General features: G+C 38.2%; 2 protein-coding genes across 6 annotated transcripts in view; one reads left to right on the forward strand and one right to left on the reverse strand.

The window, feature by feature from the left end:
• Trnt1 (tRNA nucleotidyl transferase 1) lies at positions 1-16538 on the forward strand. 4 transcript variants are annotated; one of them, XM_036182022.1, is made up of 9 exons: positions 1-72; positions 707-879; positions 4576-4769; positions 7154-7292; positions 9985-10111; positions 11874-12067; positions 12683-12936; positions 13076-13354; positions 15756-16538. In XM_036182022.1, exons 2-8 carry the CDS (start codon positions 732-734, stop codon positions 13322-13324), a joined length of 1305 nt encoding a protein of 434 aa, XP_036037915.1. In that variant the 5' UTR covers positions 1-72; positions 707-731; the 3' UTR covers positions 13325-13354; positions 15756-16538. The 4 variants fall into 4 exon arrangements, with proteins under 4 accessions (XP_036037915.1, XP_036037918.1, XP_036037917.1 ...); XM_036182024.1 differs by lacking the exon at positions 1-72 and adding an exon at positions 79-272; XM_036182023.1 differs by lacking the exon at positions 1-72 and adding an exon at positions 281-465.
• Crbn (cereblon) overlaps positions 12760-18940 on the reverse strand; it is a 19808-nt gene continuing 13627 nt past the window's right edge. For both annotated transcript variants that reach the window (XM_036182020.1, XM_036182019.1), the window contains exons 6-11: positions 18624-18686; positions 17599-17683; positions 17077-17192; positions 16527-16591; positions 15814-15945; positions 12760-15027 (exon numbers count right to left, since the gene is read on the reverse strand). In XM_036182020.1, coding sequence (XP_036037913.1) covers positions 14847-15027; positions 15814-15945; positions 16527-16591; positions 17077-17192; positions 17599-17683; positions 18624-18686 — 642 coding nt within the window. In that variant the 3' untranslated portion in view covers positions 12760-14846. The remainder of the gene's footprint in view (positions 15028-15813; positions 15946-16526; positions 16592-17076; positions 17193-17598; positions 17684-18623; positions 18687-18940) is intronic.

An 18940-nucleotide genomic window follows, 5' to 3' on the forward strand; every position in this document is an offset into this window, starting at 1 on the left:
CCGGAAGTGGGCGTGTGGCGGGGAGGCGAGCGAGTAAGCAGGCCCTCTGCGTAGGAATGCTGCGTTCCTAAGGTACCGAGTCCACCCGGCCGGTACCGCGTGCGTCCGAACGCTCCCGTGGGAGATAGCGGGAGGTCGGAGGTGCTCCCCTTCTTGGCGACGCCCGGTCTCTTCACCCAGCCGTGGGCGGCGGCCGCGTCTCAGCGGGATCCGGGCGGTTTTCAGAGTTGAGCGAAAAGCAGGCGTTTCAGACACACGTGGCCTGCTCGAGGGTAGCTGTTCCCCGCGGCGCCTCACTTTTCTCGGGGTCTTTTAAGAGCTGCCGTCTCGCGGAGATCGAGCAGAGGGCGAGAACTGCCGAGGCAACCCCGCCAAGTTCCAACTTTGGAGGCAGTGAAACCCGGAGGCCGACCTTGCGTGGGGACGGAGGGTGATGAGCACGTGTAACTGACGTATTCTGGAGAGGTCCTGTTCCTGCCAGTCTAATGTTTCATTTTCTGGGACTCTCATCTCCTCCTGCTTCCGATATAGTAAACGTATCAGGAGTACAGAATTGGGTGGCTGCCACCCGGGAGATTTAGCGTTCTTTAAAGGGTCACTTCTAGGTTCTTACCAGGAGAGCTGAGTTTGCTAGTTGCGCTTTCCGACAGCATTTGTTTGTCTCATTTTGAAGTTTAATTAGCGCACCCATGTGTTTGCCTTGTAGATGTGTAGTTGGTGACTGTCTCCAGATGCAGAGGTGCCTGTATCCTTGGCACAGGCAGGTCCTGAGCTGTAGTTGGAGTAGATTGTGCCTTGTAAAGCGATACCTATTTACAATGAAGTTGCAGTCTCCAGAATTCCAGTCACTTTTCACAGAAGGGTTGAAGAGCCTGACAGGTGAGAGCTTAAGGTAGCCTTTTGTTCTTTGGAATTGTGCACCACAGAGATATAAGGGGTAACATCCTTTAACCAACATTGAGATAATTATTGTGGGGGCTAATGAAAGAAAGGCCTACTTGGGATAAATTGAAAATCATAAACCCAATCACTAGAAGTGGGAAGTAGACTGCAGCATGAAGCACAGCCTTTCTAGGTCTCTAAGGAATCCCATTTACCATACATTATGTGGTGAGACCCAACACCTCTCGATGTGTGTTCTGTATGGAAGAGGAAACACATGCTTATGAAGGGAAGTTCCTTGTCTTATTTCCAAAATAACTAACTGAAGGAGTTGAATTTTAAATTTGCAGAGTCTGGTGTCGTCCAGTTTGTAAACAGTGAAGTTACATTTCCTTTGTATAATTGCTTTCTGAGAGAACGGAAGGAAATAAAAAAAAATGTTTCCTCGTTTTCCGTGTGTGCACCTGTAAAGCTTGTCTTGGAGACAGCCAGAAAATTGCTGGTGCTACAGTTTTGGTCTTTAATGTGAGCAGATGATGTTGAAGTAATCCATAGCTGCAGTTGAAAGCTTGTGGGTATGTTAAGAAGGCTTCCAGCAATACACTGAGTTGTGGGTGTGTAAATCACCTAGGATGCACTTGAGGTGCCTTTATTATTGGGGAAGAGCAGGGTGCATGTTCTGTGTTGAGCTCAGAAGACTACTTGTAGAAGTCAGTAGTCTACTTGTAGAATTCAGGATATCAGGCTTGGTGGCAAGTACTCGTACCCACTCAAACATCACACAGGCCCTTGAAGTACTTTTAAAACAAAAGCTGGGATTCTATCCTACATCCCACTGACTCTCAGAAGGATGAACATCTATTGCTTTTGTTCTGACTCTGCAGACTACTTCTGTTGAACAGACTGGGGGAACCATTGATTTAAAAATACTGTGTTATTTCCAAGAGTACTTTTGTGTTCAGTCACATGAGACGATGGTATTTTAGGTACCTACTGAGGAAAACATCCTTTTAAGTTCTTTAGGTGAAGTAGAGGATTTAAATGCAAGTTTATGATGCTGTTTTCACTGTGATTTAATCAGTGAAAAGTGCTAGAAATATATCCAACAGAAATAAATAAACCTGATAAACCTGCATGTGATAACCTTTTCTAGTTAGATTATAAAACTAAAAAGAAATGGGTGAAATTAATAGTTCTCCAGGTGTTATATTTAACCTTCTGTAACTAATAAGCTATCCCAGGAGTATGATTTTTGTGAAAGTGATTATTCTTGTCACATCTATGCATGTGGGACATATCTAACAGGTACAGCATGTCTTTATTCAGACTTACCCACTTCAGATGCTCCGTGACCATAAGTGACTATCAGCTGCTACGTGAGTACTGCAGACCTAACAGCTCTAATTGGGGCTGATTGAACCTGTTCTTTTTCATAAGCTCATCCAGCCCCTAGTTTCCCATTTTCTATCACCCCTCCTTATAGAAAGAGTATTTAAGATGTCAGATATTATAGTTTCTTGACTATCTTTTTAAAGATACTTTTATCCTTTGAGAATTTCCTACAATTTGATCATAATCATCCTAAGTCCTCCAGTTCCTTCCTTCACCTTCCTACTCACCCGACTTCTGTCCTTTTTTTTTTTTTTTTTTTTAAATAACCCATCAACTTCAATTTGTGCTGCGCATATATCCTTAGGTGTAGAGCATAGTGAGCTCAGCCTCTGAGGAGTCACATCCTTAAAGCCCATTTCACTGCTGTCTGTAAGCAGTGTCTTTCCTAGTTGATGGTACTGGACAAGTAGTCTGTCCACTGGCCAGTGAGCTGGACTGGACATGGTGGGAAGGCACTCAGAGTGACATGCTCAGTGCAAACAAAGGTGGAAGTAAACTTCAGGGAGTTTGGAGCAAAGATTAGAGAGAGATGAAACCGAAGTTAGATGTGGGAGCCTTTGTGTATTTTAGAGGATTTGGACATTGCAGTGCAAATCTGTAGGAGGAGAAATTTCCTAGTATAATATATTCTGGTGTTTTAGAGTGATCCAGCTATGGAGGCTGGATTTAAGGTGCCAGTGGCTTGGCATTGGACAAGGAGATGAAGACATTGAGAGCCCTGTGTCAGAATAAGCAGAGTTTAGAGGCCTGGTTTAGGGTTAAAGGAAATAGATCCCAGTTTGGGTAGTTTTTTAGTTGTTTGGGACATGGACTCTCTTTAGTCTTATGAAAGTTGTGAACATGATTTTTACATTTTAAAGACCCTTAACAGCAGTATTTTTGGGGAGACTTGATTAGAAATTAAGGGAGCATGAACGCTTATTGGAGAGGGCTTATGGAAGTGGTATCTTGTTCAGGAGCCCAGGTGTATTTAAGGCAAGGTTGTTGAGTCGAGCCATTTTAGACAATGCAGAGTGAGACTGCTCAGTTTGAAGACAGTGGGTGGAAGGACAGTATGGAGGAGGACAAGTTGAGGATTGCATTTTGAGTTGCGACTAGGGATGCATTTAACTGAAGGCATGATCCCAAGGACACGCCAGGCTGCTCTGTTCAGTAAAGGAAGAATACTGCCTATGGAGAGCCCTGCAGCCTTGCCACAGCTTTGGAACTGACTTTACAATATTGGGGCCTGGATTAGTGTGTTTTGGAGAGAGTTGAGGAAGTGGGATCTGAAGAGGATTGTATGTTTTCAGGAAGAAGACATTATGCTTTGGTTATCAACTTAAAAACCTCAATTTTCATCTTATGGGGAGCCATTTGAGTGTCCATACCCCAGGAAGACAGAAGTAGGTTACCTCAGATTCCATTTTCAAATATGAAAGCAGTTTTATTGTTTTATAGAACAGAGAAAGTCATAAATCAACACAAGTTTGAAATGCATTGGTGTGGTACATCAGAGAGGTAGGCATAATGAAGGAGCTTTTCTATAGGACTAATTTGCTATCTGCTGGCATTCTTAGCCTTTGGACTGGTAGAAGCTAGTTGTTTGCTAGGTTTTCTTAATTTGTAGCTAAGAACACAGACTGAAACCGACTGGAAAACTGTGCAAGGCATGCCTTGGGTAGTGTTTATACTTTGTATAACACAGATTGAAATTGGTTTCAAACAATATATGCAGTTTTAAGAGTTCTTGGCTATAATATTTATCATAGGTTTCATCCATAAGTATACTGTCTTTACATTTTTTCCCAAAGAAATAGAACAATTTCCATTCTAAAGTGTACACATATATCACAGAGAAGCAAGCAGAATTGTTCATTGCTTTCTTTTGAAATGCACACTTATAGTGATGATCTTAAGGCATCTTGAAATTCTGAACTATCTGCTGGATCAGAAAGAAATTCTCAAAGTTCTTGGGGGCAGTCTAGTGGAGGAGAACCATTTCAGATGTTTGGACTTTCTTTTCTTTTTTTTTTTTGGTCTTTTGAGACAGGGTTTCTCTGTGTAGTCATGGCTGTCCTGGACCATGATCTGTAGACCAGGCTGGCCTTGAACTCACAGACATCTCCCTGCCTCTTCCTCCTGAGTGCTGGGATTAAAGGTGTACATACCACTGCCTGTCTATTGTTTTCATTCTCATACAGGACTGCTCAGTGATCTCTGCTTTCTGTAATAGATGACAAGACCTTGTGCTTATCTCAGTTTTAATCTTCAATCACATTGTGTTAAGAAACAAACAACAACAAAATCTTCTTTCCTCAGAATTATTTGCCAAAGAGAATCATGAATTAAGAATAGCAGGAGGAGCAGTGAGGGATTTACTCAATGGGGTGAAGCCTCAAGATGTGGATTTTGCCACCACTGCCACCCCTACTCAGATGAAGGAGATGTTCCAGTCAGCTGGCATCCGCATGATAAACAACAAAGGAGAGAAGCATGGGACGATCACTGCCAGGGTGAGTGAAAGCCCCGCAGAATGCTTTCAAACAGTATCAAATTTTTAAACAGTATAAATAGAAATGTCAGTGCCTCCTACCCTCGGAAATCTTGCCTATTCATCTGTTGGAGTACTTATGTAAGTTTGATACTCACTTTTACAATTTGTGAGGTTGTAGATTTTGTTTTTAATTTGTAGGTTTAAAGAGGTTCTTCATTTCTGTGATTCTGCTTCCTTGCCATCCCACTCCACAGCAAGCCCAGATACTCTCCTTTCCCCATCGTTCCAGGGTATGATTAATATCATAGTTTTTGGTTAATTCAGGTTCAGAGTTTGCATTTAGGACTGCATCATTTAAACAGTGTTCTGGGAGTGTATTTGACCAGATTGAGACAGGTCTTTCTGGACATACTCCACGAGGTACTACCCTTTGTCATGGAGGAGACCAGCTTCACCTGTGAACTTCCTAGTCGCTAAGATGTGGGGTGGATCCTCACTACCCCCTCTCTGGTAGAATTAAACTAATTTGGGTCTGGTTAACAAAAAAGTTTTTAAAAAGAGTAATATGATTTACAACAGGACATTAACTATTTTTATAGCTGTATCTTATGTTTCAAATGTTATTGTAAAAAGTTTAAAAACAATTAAATTGTTAATGAAATTGCCTAGCAACAGATTTCTTAGAACATACCTCCTTTGTTAAATGAATGACATGTGACGTACATTAAAGTAACTATAAATGAGTGTGGTAAATACAGAAACTAGTAAATAGTTGTTTATTATCATTAGTAAGGTATGTCCTGCATATGTTACACTTTTGTCACAAATACTGTAATATGCATATAATATGATATACCAAGCAAGGTCCTTTGTTAAAGTGTCCTTACATGGCATAGGACTGTATTTCTTTTACAGTGTTCAGTTCTTGTTTCAGAATGAAAAAATTTCTTTTCCATAGGCTATTAGTTATAATTGTTTTGACAAAGTATTTCTTTTAAGCATTTTCTGTTTGTCTTAATGGTTTTCCTTAAAATTGCATATTCTATGGCTTTCATTATATTTGGACAATGCTTTTAACGAGGCCTGGCAGGGCGAGTCCCCTTGGACATGTGTCCCCAGACAGCAGTGAATGCAGTCCATCCCATTTGCAGATGACAGTGTAACGTCACAATGTTAAAAGGTTGTGTACACATGCTCCCAATATTCAGCAAAGTGACCTATGGTTGGTAGTCTATGAAAATGTGAGCTAATACTCCTGATGCCCTTAAGAGTTTTCAGTGGTGATCAGAATTCCGCAGAGTTGTGTGCCAGGGGATAAGCTCAATTGTGTAATATTTTGAAAATCAAATGGGAAAGAAGACAAGGCTTGTTGATTTCCAATTAATCCTGTTTTCATTGTGGTGTTTCATTTCTACTACCAACAGTTTCTGGTGCCCCAAATCTTGATTATTTTTGGTCCACCCTGGTTTTGCATAGGGAGGGAAAGTATATTGTTTCTGATAATAATTTTACATAGTTTTCCTACTTCAAGTCTATTTCTTTTCCTTTCATATGTAATTGTATCTCAAGAGCCTTAATTTATAGTAGGACTAAGGTACAGCTTTGTGTCTGAAAAAGTATGTGAAACTGTGAGGAATGCTAGAACAAACTTCCCAATGAAGTCCTAAACTGCTGTTTGATTGGAAAATCTCTGTGCTGACTATTGATAATATAGCATTTGAAATGTGCTTCTTCTCACATCTCGTGTCCAGATCCTTCTTAATGTTCAGCTTACATCATGTTGTTACCAGCCTTTGCAGCTGGAGGTGGTCTCCTTTCAGGATACACAGTACTTCTTTCAGCAGCTGCTGCTCAGTGGTGTATGTTCCAGAAATTGGTCTTTGCCTCTCTGTAGACTGGAGCTGTTACTAGTGTTTCAGAGACTAGCTTGCTCTGAAATGGAATAACTGGAGCCCAGTGCATTGAGTGCTCTTTCCTACCACCGACTTCTCCCAACTAGACATTTGTCTCTGAAACCAATCTTAATCACAGTGGGTATTTTAAAGAAACTATTCTTGTGCATTTTTTTTAAAATTGTATGTTTCTGTACAAAGTTATATGTTTAAACTAATGGACTTTAAAAGACATATAGTAATTGGCAGGTATCACAGCATCCTGCCTTAATGAAGACAAGTTTTTAAAATACTTGGTGATACTAAAAATTAATTAAAAAGAAAACAAAAAACTTTGTGGGGGCTCAGTAGGTAAAGACACCTGCTGCCCAACCTGACAACTTGAATTTAGTCTCCAGAACCACAATAGTGGAAGGAGACAACAGACTTGGACAAGTTGTGCTTGGCTGTGGCACACACACGTCCACTCATACTTGCTAAAATTTAACAACAAATTTGTGTTTAATTGCAGCTTCATGAAGAAAATTTTGAAGTTACTACACTCCGGATTGACGTCACCACTGATGGAAGGCATGCTGAAGTAGAATTCACAACTGACTGGCAGAAAGATGCTGAACGAAGAGATCTCACCATAAATTCCATGTTTTTAGGTAATCTCTTGAGGATGAGACTGCATGTTAATTCAGTCTGTCAAAGTGTTTCCTTTCCTTGGTAAACTTGTGCTATGGAAATGTTGTGCACCTTTTAAGTTGCACTAACTTGGGAGAGCCAGTATATCCTGTTGGCCTGTTGGTGGCACCAACATCTCTGGCTCAGATTCTGTGTTACTCACTAGCTGCCAACAGGAATGTTTGTCAGTTTCCCTTGTTCTACCATAGCGATGATTAAGGGGGTAAATAACTCAGTGCTTAACAGTAGTGCTGACATATTTGCACATTCAGGCTGCTAACTTACTGTATCTAAACAGTGCAAGAGAAATGTGTAACACCTCTCACCCCACATCACTTTCTCTCTGCAGTGTTTTATACACACGTGTCCAAAATTGTTGTATAGAATGGCAAATAACTATCAGATCTTTGTTACTGCCTCTACATACAACCTCAAAATCTTTGTTAGCATTGATTTTAGGAAGCAGCAGTAGTTACTCTAGATAATGAAATACCTGTCAGCTTAATCTTCTGTGATGTTAAAGGTGAGGAGAAACATTAGGACTTGAAGTGAGTTGTGATAGTATTTTGGTACATCTCTGCTACACCAATAGTTTAAATTTTACACAGTCTTTTTGTGTTTAATTATTACTTCATGGAGAAAGTAAATTTAGGCAGGATAGATATGTAAAGCTGCAGAATACTAAGTGCTATAGTTCAGGTTAGTTAGTGATGATGGGAGCTTCCAAAGCCTAGGCATTTATGACAGTAAAGAGCCCAGATAATGAATGCTATATATAAAAAATATATAGAAATGTTTCTTTTTACATAATTCAAACTGAAACTACTCCAACTGGTTTAATAGTCTTGTCCAACAGGAATATTTTTAGTATGCGTCACTAACACAGAAAAACCAATCTTTAAGGAAGTATTTCACATAAAACAAAGCTACTCCTGGTGCTGTTTCGCCAAGTTTGCTGAGCCTTATCATGTGCCTAGCATAGTAAGCACATTGAGTAAATTTAATCTGCTCAACAGATCTATGAAGCCATTTAACTCATGGTAACATGCCTGATGTGTGGCTCGGAAATGGAACAATTTGGACTCTAGCTGACAGGCTGTTTGTATCTTTAGTCTTTTTTAAAAAAATATAGTAATCAGCACAACAATAACAATGCTTACATTAGCCTAGTTTTCTCTTCAGTCGTCCTTGAATTCTTACTGGTTCAAGCACCTCCCCCATTCTGTTTGCAGTATTAGAGATGGGAATGAGGGTAGTTGGAAAGAGAGTTAGCTATCCTGCCAATCTTGCATTAGAGCAGGATCTTAAAAGTTGTTCCTGCCGGGCGGTGGTGGCGCATGCCTTTAATCCCAGCACTTGGGAGGCAGAGGCAGGCGGATCTCTGCGAGTTTGAGGCCAGCCTGGGCTACAGAGTGAGATCTAGGTAAGGCACAAAGCTACACAGAGAAACCCTGTCTCGAAAAACCAAAAAAAAAAAAAAAAAAAAAAGTTGTTCCTTTTAGAATAATCAAATAGCATTTAATGTGAAACAGCTAAATTGACAGTCATTTTCCAAAGGTGATAGCAGTTTCTCTTGTTCCTGATGGCATAGAGTGATATATCTCACAGGGACTGGCCTATATGCTTAGCTAATTGGATGAATGCATTCAGTTTCTTTTGGGTTCTTGGGGTAAGCAGCTATCTATGTGGGTTTGAGATTTCCCCTGGAAGGGGGATCAAGATGAGTGGTTCACTCTTAATACTGTTTCTAAGCTAGTAAGAGTGCTTTGACTAACCTCCCTCTCCACTTTTTAGTGACAGAGCCATCAGTGGATCTTGTTAGTGTGTGTGTGATTGCATAATCAGCTCACAGTGTGGTGTTGGGCCAGAGTACCTGCTTTGCCACAGCCTCTTGTTACCAGACACATATTACCCAGTCTGAGAGAAATCTGAAAAGTCTTTCAAAAATTTGTGACTAAGGTTGAAATGTTACTAAGATTTCTGGGTTTTATTTTGTTAACCTGTTTTTTTATTTATAAGGTCTGCTTTTTGTTTTTGAATTTACGTGTCAGGCCATCCTAGAAACGCTCTTAGTGTCCTGAATGCTGAGGTAATAGGTACTTTACCATCTTGGGTCTATTTATTTCGAAACAGCTTTTGCATATTAGGGAAATAAGCCATTAGTTTCTTTTGGTACTGACATATTTTTCCCAGAATATTATTGAAGCTTGTAACTTTCTGCAAGATGCTTGCTTGCTTTTTTTCTTGCCAGTAAGCACATTCATATTTTCAAAGTTTTTGTCTACTATGTCTGTTACTGTGCTTTTAAGATGTATTTTCTTATGTCTGAATGTATGCACAGGTGTGTATGCATGTACATAGAGGCTGGAAAAAGGTATTAGTGTTCTGTATTGCCACCTACTTCTTTGGGGCAGGGTCTCTCCACAATTCTTATTTTAGGAATACATGTTTAGAAGATTACTGTTGCTATTGATGTTCTGTATCAATATGAAAATCAGCTTGTCAGGTGTCTTCCCCTCCTTCCCACTTTATACAAGGGTGGTAAATTAATTTTGTTCATTTTTCTTACCCTTGATGGGTTTTTACTGTGTGGTAATTTTCAGATGATTCTTTTTCCTTCCCACTAAATACTTGATAATGATTTTTCTCCCCTTTTTTTAAAATAATGAATAGGTTTTGATGGTACCTTGTTTGATTATTTTAATGGTTATGAAGATTTAAAAAATAAAAAAGTTCGATTTGTTGGACATGCTAAACAGAGAATTCAAGAAGATTATCTTCGAATTTTAAGATACTTCAGGTAAGAATTTATAACTTTTAACAATAGAAAATTTCAGTGTTTTATCCTGAGCACAATCCTGTTTTGTGTCGTGTACTTCAGCAGGAATATAAAATAGGGACAGCCCAAGTACCTATCTTTAGTCATGAGGTAGCACCCTTTGACTTTGAGTTTGAAAATATACATAATTAAGCCATTCTACATAAAACCTTTACATTATTCATGTATTTCCCTTCATTGATCCTGTGGTTTTAGTCCTTACTCTGTACTGGGCTAGGTGCTCTGATCACAGTGAGGAATGATTTAACGTGTCTGCCTTCACAGAGCCTAAGAGTCTGAGATGCTCTGGAACATAATCTGATCAGATGCCTCAGCACAAAATGACACAAAAGTGACAGAAAATGCTATTAAATGAGTGGTAAAACAAATCAGAGTATAACTTTACATACTTAAAAGGTGGATGAACTTGGTAAGTGTGGAATGCATGGATAGATTTGTGGGTGGCAGTGGTTTTAATTTTTGCTATACATGTATATGTAGTGTTATGATACATTGTAATTTAAGGTAGAGCCCCTATCTGCCCTCAAACATTAACTATGTTTATGATTAAAACATTCAATTCCCATCAAGCTTTTTTGTTATCTGTGTCACTACTCTGCAGCAGTGATGAGAACGTCATCTCATGTGTAACTGTAACTTAGTGTCCACTGATAGATAAGTCATCTGGTCCGCAGCTTTAACATCACCCCTTTTTGGCTACTTGTGAGATTATGCATTTCTAGTCTTTTTGTGTCTAGATTATTTAACAGTCATCTCTAGCTTTGTCTGCTATTATAATTGACAGGATATTGCATCGAGAGTGGTGGCATATGCCTATAATCCTAATACTGAGGGAGCCTAAGGCAGGAAGGCCATGAGTTCAAGGCCAGCCTTAGTTCAAGGCCAGCTCAAACCACAAGTTTGAGCTACTGTACCATATGTTCAATGTGCTACATTTTCTGATAGTTGATCAGGAGTTTATTTTCAAAAGTGAGCCACAGCAAACACAGGAGAGCCAGAGTGATACTGACCTGACTTCCTGTCTGGTCTTTTGAGGCATCTCCCCATTTCTACAGTGCCTGTACTATTTTATTTCTGCTTAGCTGTACAAGTGTGTTTCTGTATAGCTTCTTTAGCACTTGCTACTTTTGATAACAGCCATTCTTACTGGGGTGATTCATGTGCATTTCCCTGGTGACTAGTGGTTCTGGACATATTTCATATACTTTTTGACCATTTATACATTTTGCAGTTGTTTTTTTAATTCCTTCTGTATTCTAATGCCTCATCTGATGTACCATTTACAAATATTCTGTAGGTTGTATCTTGATAGTTTCTTACCAGTGATTATATAAAGAAAATATTAAAATTTTAACCTTAAAAGAAAATAACCTTACCTGGCTAGTGTACATCTAATAACATCCATTGTTCACTAGTTGGGACCACTCAGAATACTGTGTAGCAGAGCATAAGTATTTTGTCAATAAATGCAAGTTCTCTAAACAAGTATATGCAAACAGTCTGTTAAAAACAGACCAAACAGCACTGTCTGTGCTTTGTTGATCCATCACCTAGATGTATATGGGGCAACCCTAGTAAATGGAAAATATTTTATGTGCTGATACATGCCTGTATAGAAGTAATAAAACTCTGAGGCTTATCTTGCAGGGTTTTTGTTTTTTTGTTCCTTCAAGATTTTTAAAATTTATTAAGAAAAAAAAGTCACACGTCAAATGTCTTACAGGTTTTATGGCAGAATTGTCGACAAACCTGGTGAGCATGACCATGAGACTCTAGAAGCAATTGCAGAAAATGCCCAAGGTTTGGCTGGAATATCAGGAGAGAGGATTTGGGTAGAACTGAAGAAAATTCTTACTGGTGACCACGTAAACCATCTGATCCATCTGATCTATGATCTTGATGTGGCTCCTCACATAGGTGAGCTTATACAATTATGTATGAATTTCTAGCAACAAAATACCTAGTGTAAAGTGCATGAGGTAAAATATTTTGTGTTACATAGCTAAGGAATTTTACATGGGAAAATGAAATTCTAAGATAAACTCTGGGATTAAGGATTAGGACAGTTTATGGGTAAAGAATAGTTCAGAGTGACTTGGGTTTGTTGAAGCTGTGCCACTTCCTGACTTTGCAGGTTAGGTTGGTTATCATCAGAAAGGGTTGAAAATAACAGCAGTTAGACCTAGTTAGCACTTCTACAAGAATACTTAATATGTAGGAATGAAGTCAGTAATCATAGCTAATATATTCCAAACAAGAACACAAACTTACTGAGTAGGGAATGGGTGCACACAGGAGCGTGACTGAAGGCATCTGCTGTGACTTGACGTGACCACAGCCTCCTGCTACATCTTGATGCAGGAAACAAGAACATGATAGGGTTTCCTTGGGGTTAAGAGTGACAGATGGGCTGATAATAAGCAGTGGAGAAGGAATACCACACATTCTTAAAAAACTGCATGGTATGAGAAACAAATGACGGTTTTATAATTAAAAAACCCATTGACTTTTTTTTTTTTTTGGGCCATACAGGTTTACCTGCTAATGCAAATTTAGAAGAATTTAACAAAGTCAGTAAAAATGTTGAAGGCTTTTCAGCAAAACCAATGACTCTTTTGGCCTCTTTATTCAAAGTACAAGATGATGTCACAAAACTGGATTTGAGATTGAAAATTTCAAAAGAAGAGAAAAACTTGGGTTTATTTCTAGTTAAAAACAGGAAAGACTTGATTAAAGCAACAGATAGTTCAGAACCATTGAAACCATATCAAGACTTCGTTATAGATGTAAGTATGTATTAGGTTTGGTCAGAAAAATAGCTCACTAACTGGAAAAGCAATTTTTCAAACTGTAGACTTTATATAAATATTTAAGTGGTAGAATGAAATTGTGAGTGTTTAATATGTGAAAAACTCTGTCACTTAGTCAAGGGAACCAGACGCACCTGCCCGTGTGTGTGAGTTGCTCAAGTACCAAGGAGAACATGGTCTGCTCAAGGAGATGCAGCAGTGGTCTGTCCCGCCCTTCCCTGTGAGTGGACATGACATCAGGAAAGTGGGCATTTCTTCAGGGAAGGAAATCGGAGCCTTGTTGCAGCAGTTGCGGGAACAGTGGAAGAAAAGTGGTTACCAAATGGAAAAGGATGAACTTCTAAGTCACATAAAGAAGACCTAAAATGAGCTCCCTAGGAAACAGGAACATTTGGTAAGACCGGTTTTCTTTCCTTCCACTTCTTACTTAAATCCTAAGAAACATCAGCATGAGTAAACTCATGAGTAAAAAATGAGTCTATGTCCTCTTCATATAGGCTTAACTCTGAATTTTCCAAGTCTGTAGTAGGGCCAGTGAGAAAAGTGTAGCTGTGACTTGTTTTGACTGGAGGTGGGAACTCCAAGAGAACACTTGTGTGTGCTAAACTAACTACTGACTTTTTGTTGCCTTAGCTGATTGCTGATTTAAAATTAATTAGGCCACAATGCCATTCATTTACACAGGACTTTCTGATTTCCTTTTGTGTGCAAAGCTTAGACTGTTACAGGAATAACTGAATGGCTGGCATTGAGAGTGTTGGCTTTCTATCAGGTACCACAGCAAGTGAACACAAATGTTTAGTTTATTAATTAGATGGATACGGCTTAGATTTAGACACTTGGTATCCATGTACCATATAAGCAAACAGCATCTTTTAGAGTTTGATAAAATCACTAGTGATGAAGCCCAAACAAGAGGAAGATGAACAGTTATGTTGTAAAAAGGGGAGCCTCAGAAACTCCTGTCCACAGGTTAGTAAATGCCTGCATTTACATCACTGAGTTCCTGCTGCTGTCCTTCCACCTGCATCCAGAGCAGGAAGGACACAGATGCAGTGATCTCAATGCTGCTATGTTGTGTGAGATTCCTGTAAACAGTACTGTCTGTACACTGCCTCACTCTGACTTCAGCTTCAATAAAATGAAGTGGAACTTAAAAAATGACATTGAGGGGTTACATTTCTGTACTTTACTTTAAATTTTACTTGATTACTTTGATTTTTACATAAGTTTAAATAGTGTAGGTGTGGACATAGGTATTAGTTTGGTAAGTTTTATTTAAAGATGATCTTCAATTGCTTTAATTTTTACTTCCTAAAGGGTATAATCCTAGAAATATATACTGTTCACTTAAATGCAAAATGCACATATACTATTATTTAAAGATTATCAAATAAATAGTGCAAATACACAAAAATGCTATTTTTTTCTGTTCAAACTGCTTATTTTACTCTTTAATATTTGCAAAATTTACAAATCAGTATCTCAGACAAGCTAAAGGAAAATTAAAAGGACTTTGTTCCTTTCAAAGTAGTATGCACTGCTTTGCCTCTGTCTTGTGCTTGCCAACCTAGCTCCTGGAACATTCATCATGTAGAGCAGTGGTGCCCTATCCTGTTCCCTAGCCTTTCTCATCATGGCAAATGTGTTTTCTTATCCTGTCAATGCCACATATTCAACACGATAATTAATGGCACCAAGCTACTGAAGCAGGTACTTCTGAATCCAGCCTTGTGTTTTACACTGCTTTCTCATCCTCCGAGCAAGTGTGCTCTTGGACTTGGTAGTCAATGCTGTAACCACTATACACACATCAGAGGCAGTGATGTCTGGGGCAGATCTGACTGGAGAAAACAACTTGTTAGGGAGTTATCCTTACAATGCACTTACAAACAAAGGATTACTTTGTCTGGACTTATTTCATCTTCAGTTTCTGGAATTGTGGGTAACAGAGCAGAACGAGTTAAGCCCCAAAATTTTTGAGGTGACATATCTTTTTTGGTGGCTGTAAACTTCCATCCAATATGGCTTGCACAAATCTTACACTGGGCAATGGTCCATGCATACCTGTAAAGTGAAGGAAAAACATAAGCTAAGGAAACCTATTTTATACTTTTGATCTAGGCTTGTCATGTAATTTCTCTGAAACCTCATAAATTTACAAAACTACCTTCTCATAATTCTCAAAACTATGTTTTGACAATTTTACTACTACAAGCTTCTTTATATTGCTGTTTGCCAAAGACTACACTGCCCCAGCCTTAACCTCACTGCTTTCTACTACATTATTGTTAAAGAACAGCAATCTTGGAGATATACAGATGAGGTAGAGGAAGGAGAGCATGAACTCCTCGAAAACAAGGCACTTCTGTTCTCAAGTTAGCAAGTTACCGTTTCCCTCAGGTAGAGTATTCTGCATTTAGTGTTTACATTAACATACTTTGTTAGTTCCAGTCTTCAGAATGATGTCAAATACGAGGATTTTTTTAAGTGCAGGATAGTAAGTAAAATCACTAATCCAATTTCAAAGTAAAAAGGTGGCGCAGAATAAAGCAGGCTAGATATAGCAAGATTTACTAGTTTTTACATCTTGTTATGTCCCTGCTTAAGGCCTTTGATCCATATATTAGTGGATCAACCAATAGTTGTAGTTACAGTAGATCATACAGTTTTACAATGGGATGACAACTATTTCAGTTTTTTGCTCTAACATATGCACCCCCCACTCATTTCTACCTATTAATGGAATGATTAGTTAAAATTATTCCTGCCTGTTTGCCTCATATCATTTCTAGAAGCTTCACTTAAGACTAAATGAAGAGTCAGCAAAAAAACTGAACACAACCGTATTACCCAGGAAACCAGCTGTGTACTGTAGAAGGTCGACCTATCAGATTCAGGTTGGAAGCTTTATACACAGTCAATGTCTCATGTACATATCCATGAGGATTCACATATGCTGCCATTGGACCACATAAGGATAAACTGCAACAAAGAAGCAATATGGAGAATAAGAAAATGAAAAGAAAAACAGTAATTCTAATTTTTTCCTTCTTTGGGGTACGTTTTTCTAATTTTTGAATTTTGTGTCAGTATAAGTACAGGATACAGGAGGTTGGCAGATACTCTATTTTTGCTTGAAAATTTTCTTTGATGAGTCCAAGGGAAACACTATTGTTTAAAAAGCCTAATGAAGAGGTCATGTTTGTTTATCTTACATCAGTTTCCTTATTTTCTTGATTTACTGTCTTGTTTTATAATTCTAATGAATTCATCAAAGTGTTAAATTACGGTATCACGGAGCACATATTCAGAGACATGCCCTATTTAGCATAACTACTTGAAAGATAATGCTTGAAGCACTCATTATGTCAGAAAATAAAATATTAAAAATTGAGGAAAAACATATTGTATAGACATGGTGGATATTTCCAGCCTGGAAGACAGCCTTACCCCAGACCTGTGCTTATTTTCTTTATTGATTATATTTTTTAGGCACTGGAGGAAAAATTCTGTAAGTTAGAAATGTATTGAGAGAGGTATACTAAATGTAATAAAGATCTTACCTAAATATTTCATTCTTAGTTGTTATTTCTGTTTCTTGACATTGTTTACAGCAAAGGGAAGTACACTAAAAGTTGAAGTGGAAAAACAGGAATGTTACCCAAATCATGAGTAAACTTCTTGAGGGTACAAATGTATACCACACTTCCAACTAGGTAAATTTAGATGAACCTAGGATTAATATTTAAGGACTGTAAAATTTCAAATTTTTAGGTTGAATATACCTTATTCAAAGGTGTGTGTGTGTGTGTGTGTGTGTGTGTGTGTGTATACATACATATATATATATATCATATGTATGTATGTGTATACACACACACACACACACATCTCCAAGATTTTACTGTTAAACATTCATAGTCCCCCAAATTTGGAATGGTCTAAATTACAGAGCATTTCAGATTAGAGAGAAGCTTTTTAACACAAATCAGAACAAGTAACCAGGTACTTCTCCAGTATATGGCTATATGACTGTAAAACAGAGGTAGCTCCTGGTCTCAACAGTGTAGCTTGACCTACAATCTATACAACAGACACGTCATCTTTACTCACTTTATTCATGATATCTAATTCACAGCGAAGTCGTTGAATAGCACTACCAATTTTAAGGAGCTGAATTCTCAACACATCATCAATAGGAAGACAAGCAGCTACTCTGTAAGAAAAGTCTTAAAAGACAGGGTGAGGTTTGCACGCTTTAAACTTAGGAATCATTAATATGTACTTATATTCTAGTTACCTTCCTTTAAGTCAAACATATACTTGAATGAAGTTGACTTAGAAATATACAGATGACATATAAAGCTAAGTTCTGGAGCCAGATTCACTTGTAAAGGCTCTATAAAGAACAGGAAGTGTCTAATGCAATTCAACCACTTCTGCAATTCAAATTTAGTTATTAGAAAATTAACAAAATATGAAGACTGTTGCTTAAAATACTTAATTTCTTGAAAAAAGAACTTCAAAGCAAAAGAGATGCAAATGCCTTTTCCGAATTCAAAGGTTAGTTTAAACTGATTAATATTGAAGTGCCCCCCCCCCCCAACATGCCACAGCTTGCTGTATTTGCCATACCTATTGGATTCGCAGGAAGAGAATCATCTTTGAGATTTTCATCCCATTCACGTAGCTGTTTCTTAATTCTATCCATTAATGTTTCCTAGTTTAAAATAAAAGTAGTCAAAATAAGGTTCAGTCCCTTTAAAAATCATACATTGGTACTAAGTCTGAGACCAAGTACAATGTCTGTTAAAGGCAGAACTGGTTGACTCTAACTCTGTTGACTAGCAAGTAGGTCAACTTCCCAGGCTTCTCACTCTTAGGCATGTCTCTGGATGATTAGGATACTGTTCTAGGCTGCTGCTTGAATTGTCCTCTCTTCTGACTTTTTTCAAGCCCCTTTCTGGCTCATTGCAAATGGTGGTGTGCCTCTGCATTTGCTGTATACACACCTCACTTAGCAACTAGTTTTTACAGAAAAACTACTGTCTGTCTTTTTCCAGGCATTAACAGTTTTACAGAGTGCACCTGTGCCTTGTAAGGCTCATGAGCTTCTGAAGGACAGAGGCCAACTACATTTTTCTTTTAGTTGTACATACATCATACATGCTCAAATTACTTGTTTAATTTTTCCAGTTCTTTAGATTTCTGGGCAGGAATTCACTAAGAAATACAACTAGTATTTGTTTAATGTTTACTGTGTGCAATAGCTACTATTATACCCATCTGCCTCAAACCAGAGAGTAACTGATAGAAATTGGGTTTTGAAGACAGTCATTGTATTCCAAATCAAGATTCTTTAAGTTATCCTAGTATTCTGTCTTTTAGTGTGATTTTGTTAGCAGTGACAGTGCATATACTTTCAACTGATAGCACAAGCCTGTGTAGATGCATCACTTAAATGCTAGTGATGCAGAGATACATATAAATATACTTGTTTGGAAAACAATATTGTGATGTAAGAATTCTTAGCTATAGTGTAACTTTCATATGACCCTTCATAATTTCAATAACCAAAAATGTGTCATCCTATTTTGCTAAGATATAAGTCAAGACTATAAAAATTCTAATAAAAAACAAGTTTCTGGCACGTTACTTACAGCATCATATAATGAATACAGCCAGCGAGGCCAGGAAGTCAGATTTGCACAGTGAAACTTTCTCTGAAACAAAAAGTATCACTTATGAAATTTCATGGAAAAGATTTGAATACTACAAATAGTAGCATCTAAAAATAATTAGCCCTACAAAAACATTTTCTAGTTTTAAAAAGATAATTACCAATAGAATATCTGAAATGGCATTCTTATAGATGGCAAACATTTTCAACACCTTAATGACAAGTGCACTCTGAGAAATGCTGGTCACAAATGGCACTCAACACAGATCAGGGTAGTCTAACTATACATCTAAGCTA

The sequence above is a fragment of the Onychomys torridus genome, chromosome 3, assembly GCF_903995425.1.
Source record: "Onychomys torridus chromosome 3, mOncTor1.1, whole genome shotgun sequence".
Lineage (NCBI taxonomy): Eukaryota > Metazoa > Chordata > Mammalia > Rodentia > Cricetidae > Onychomys > Onychomys torridus.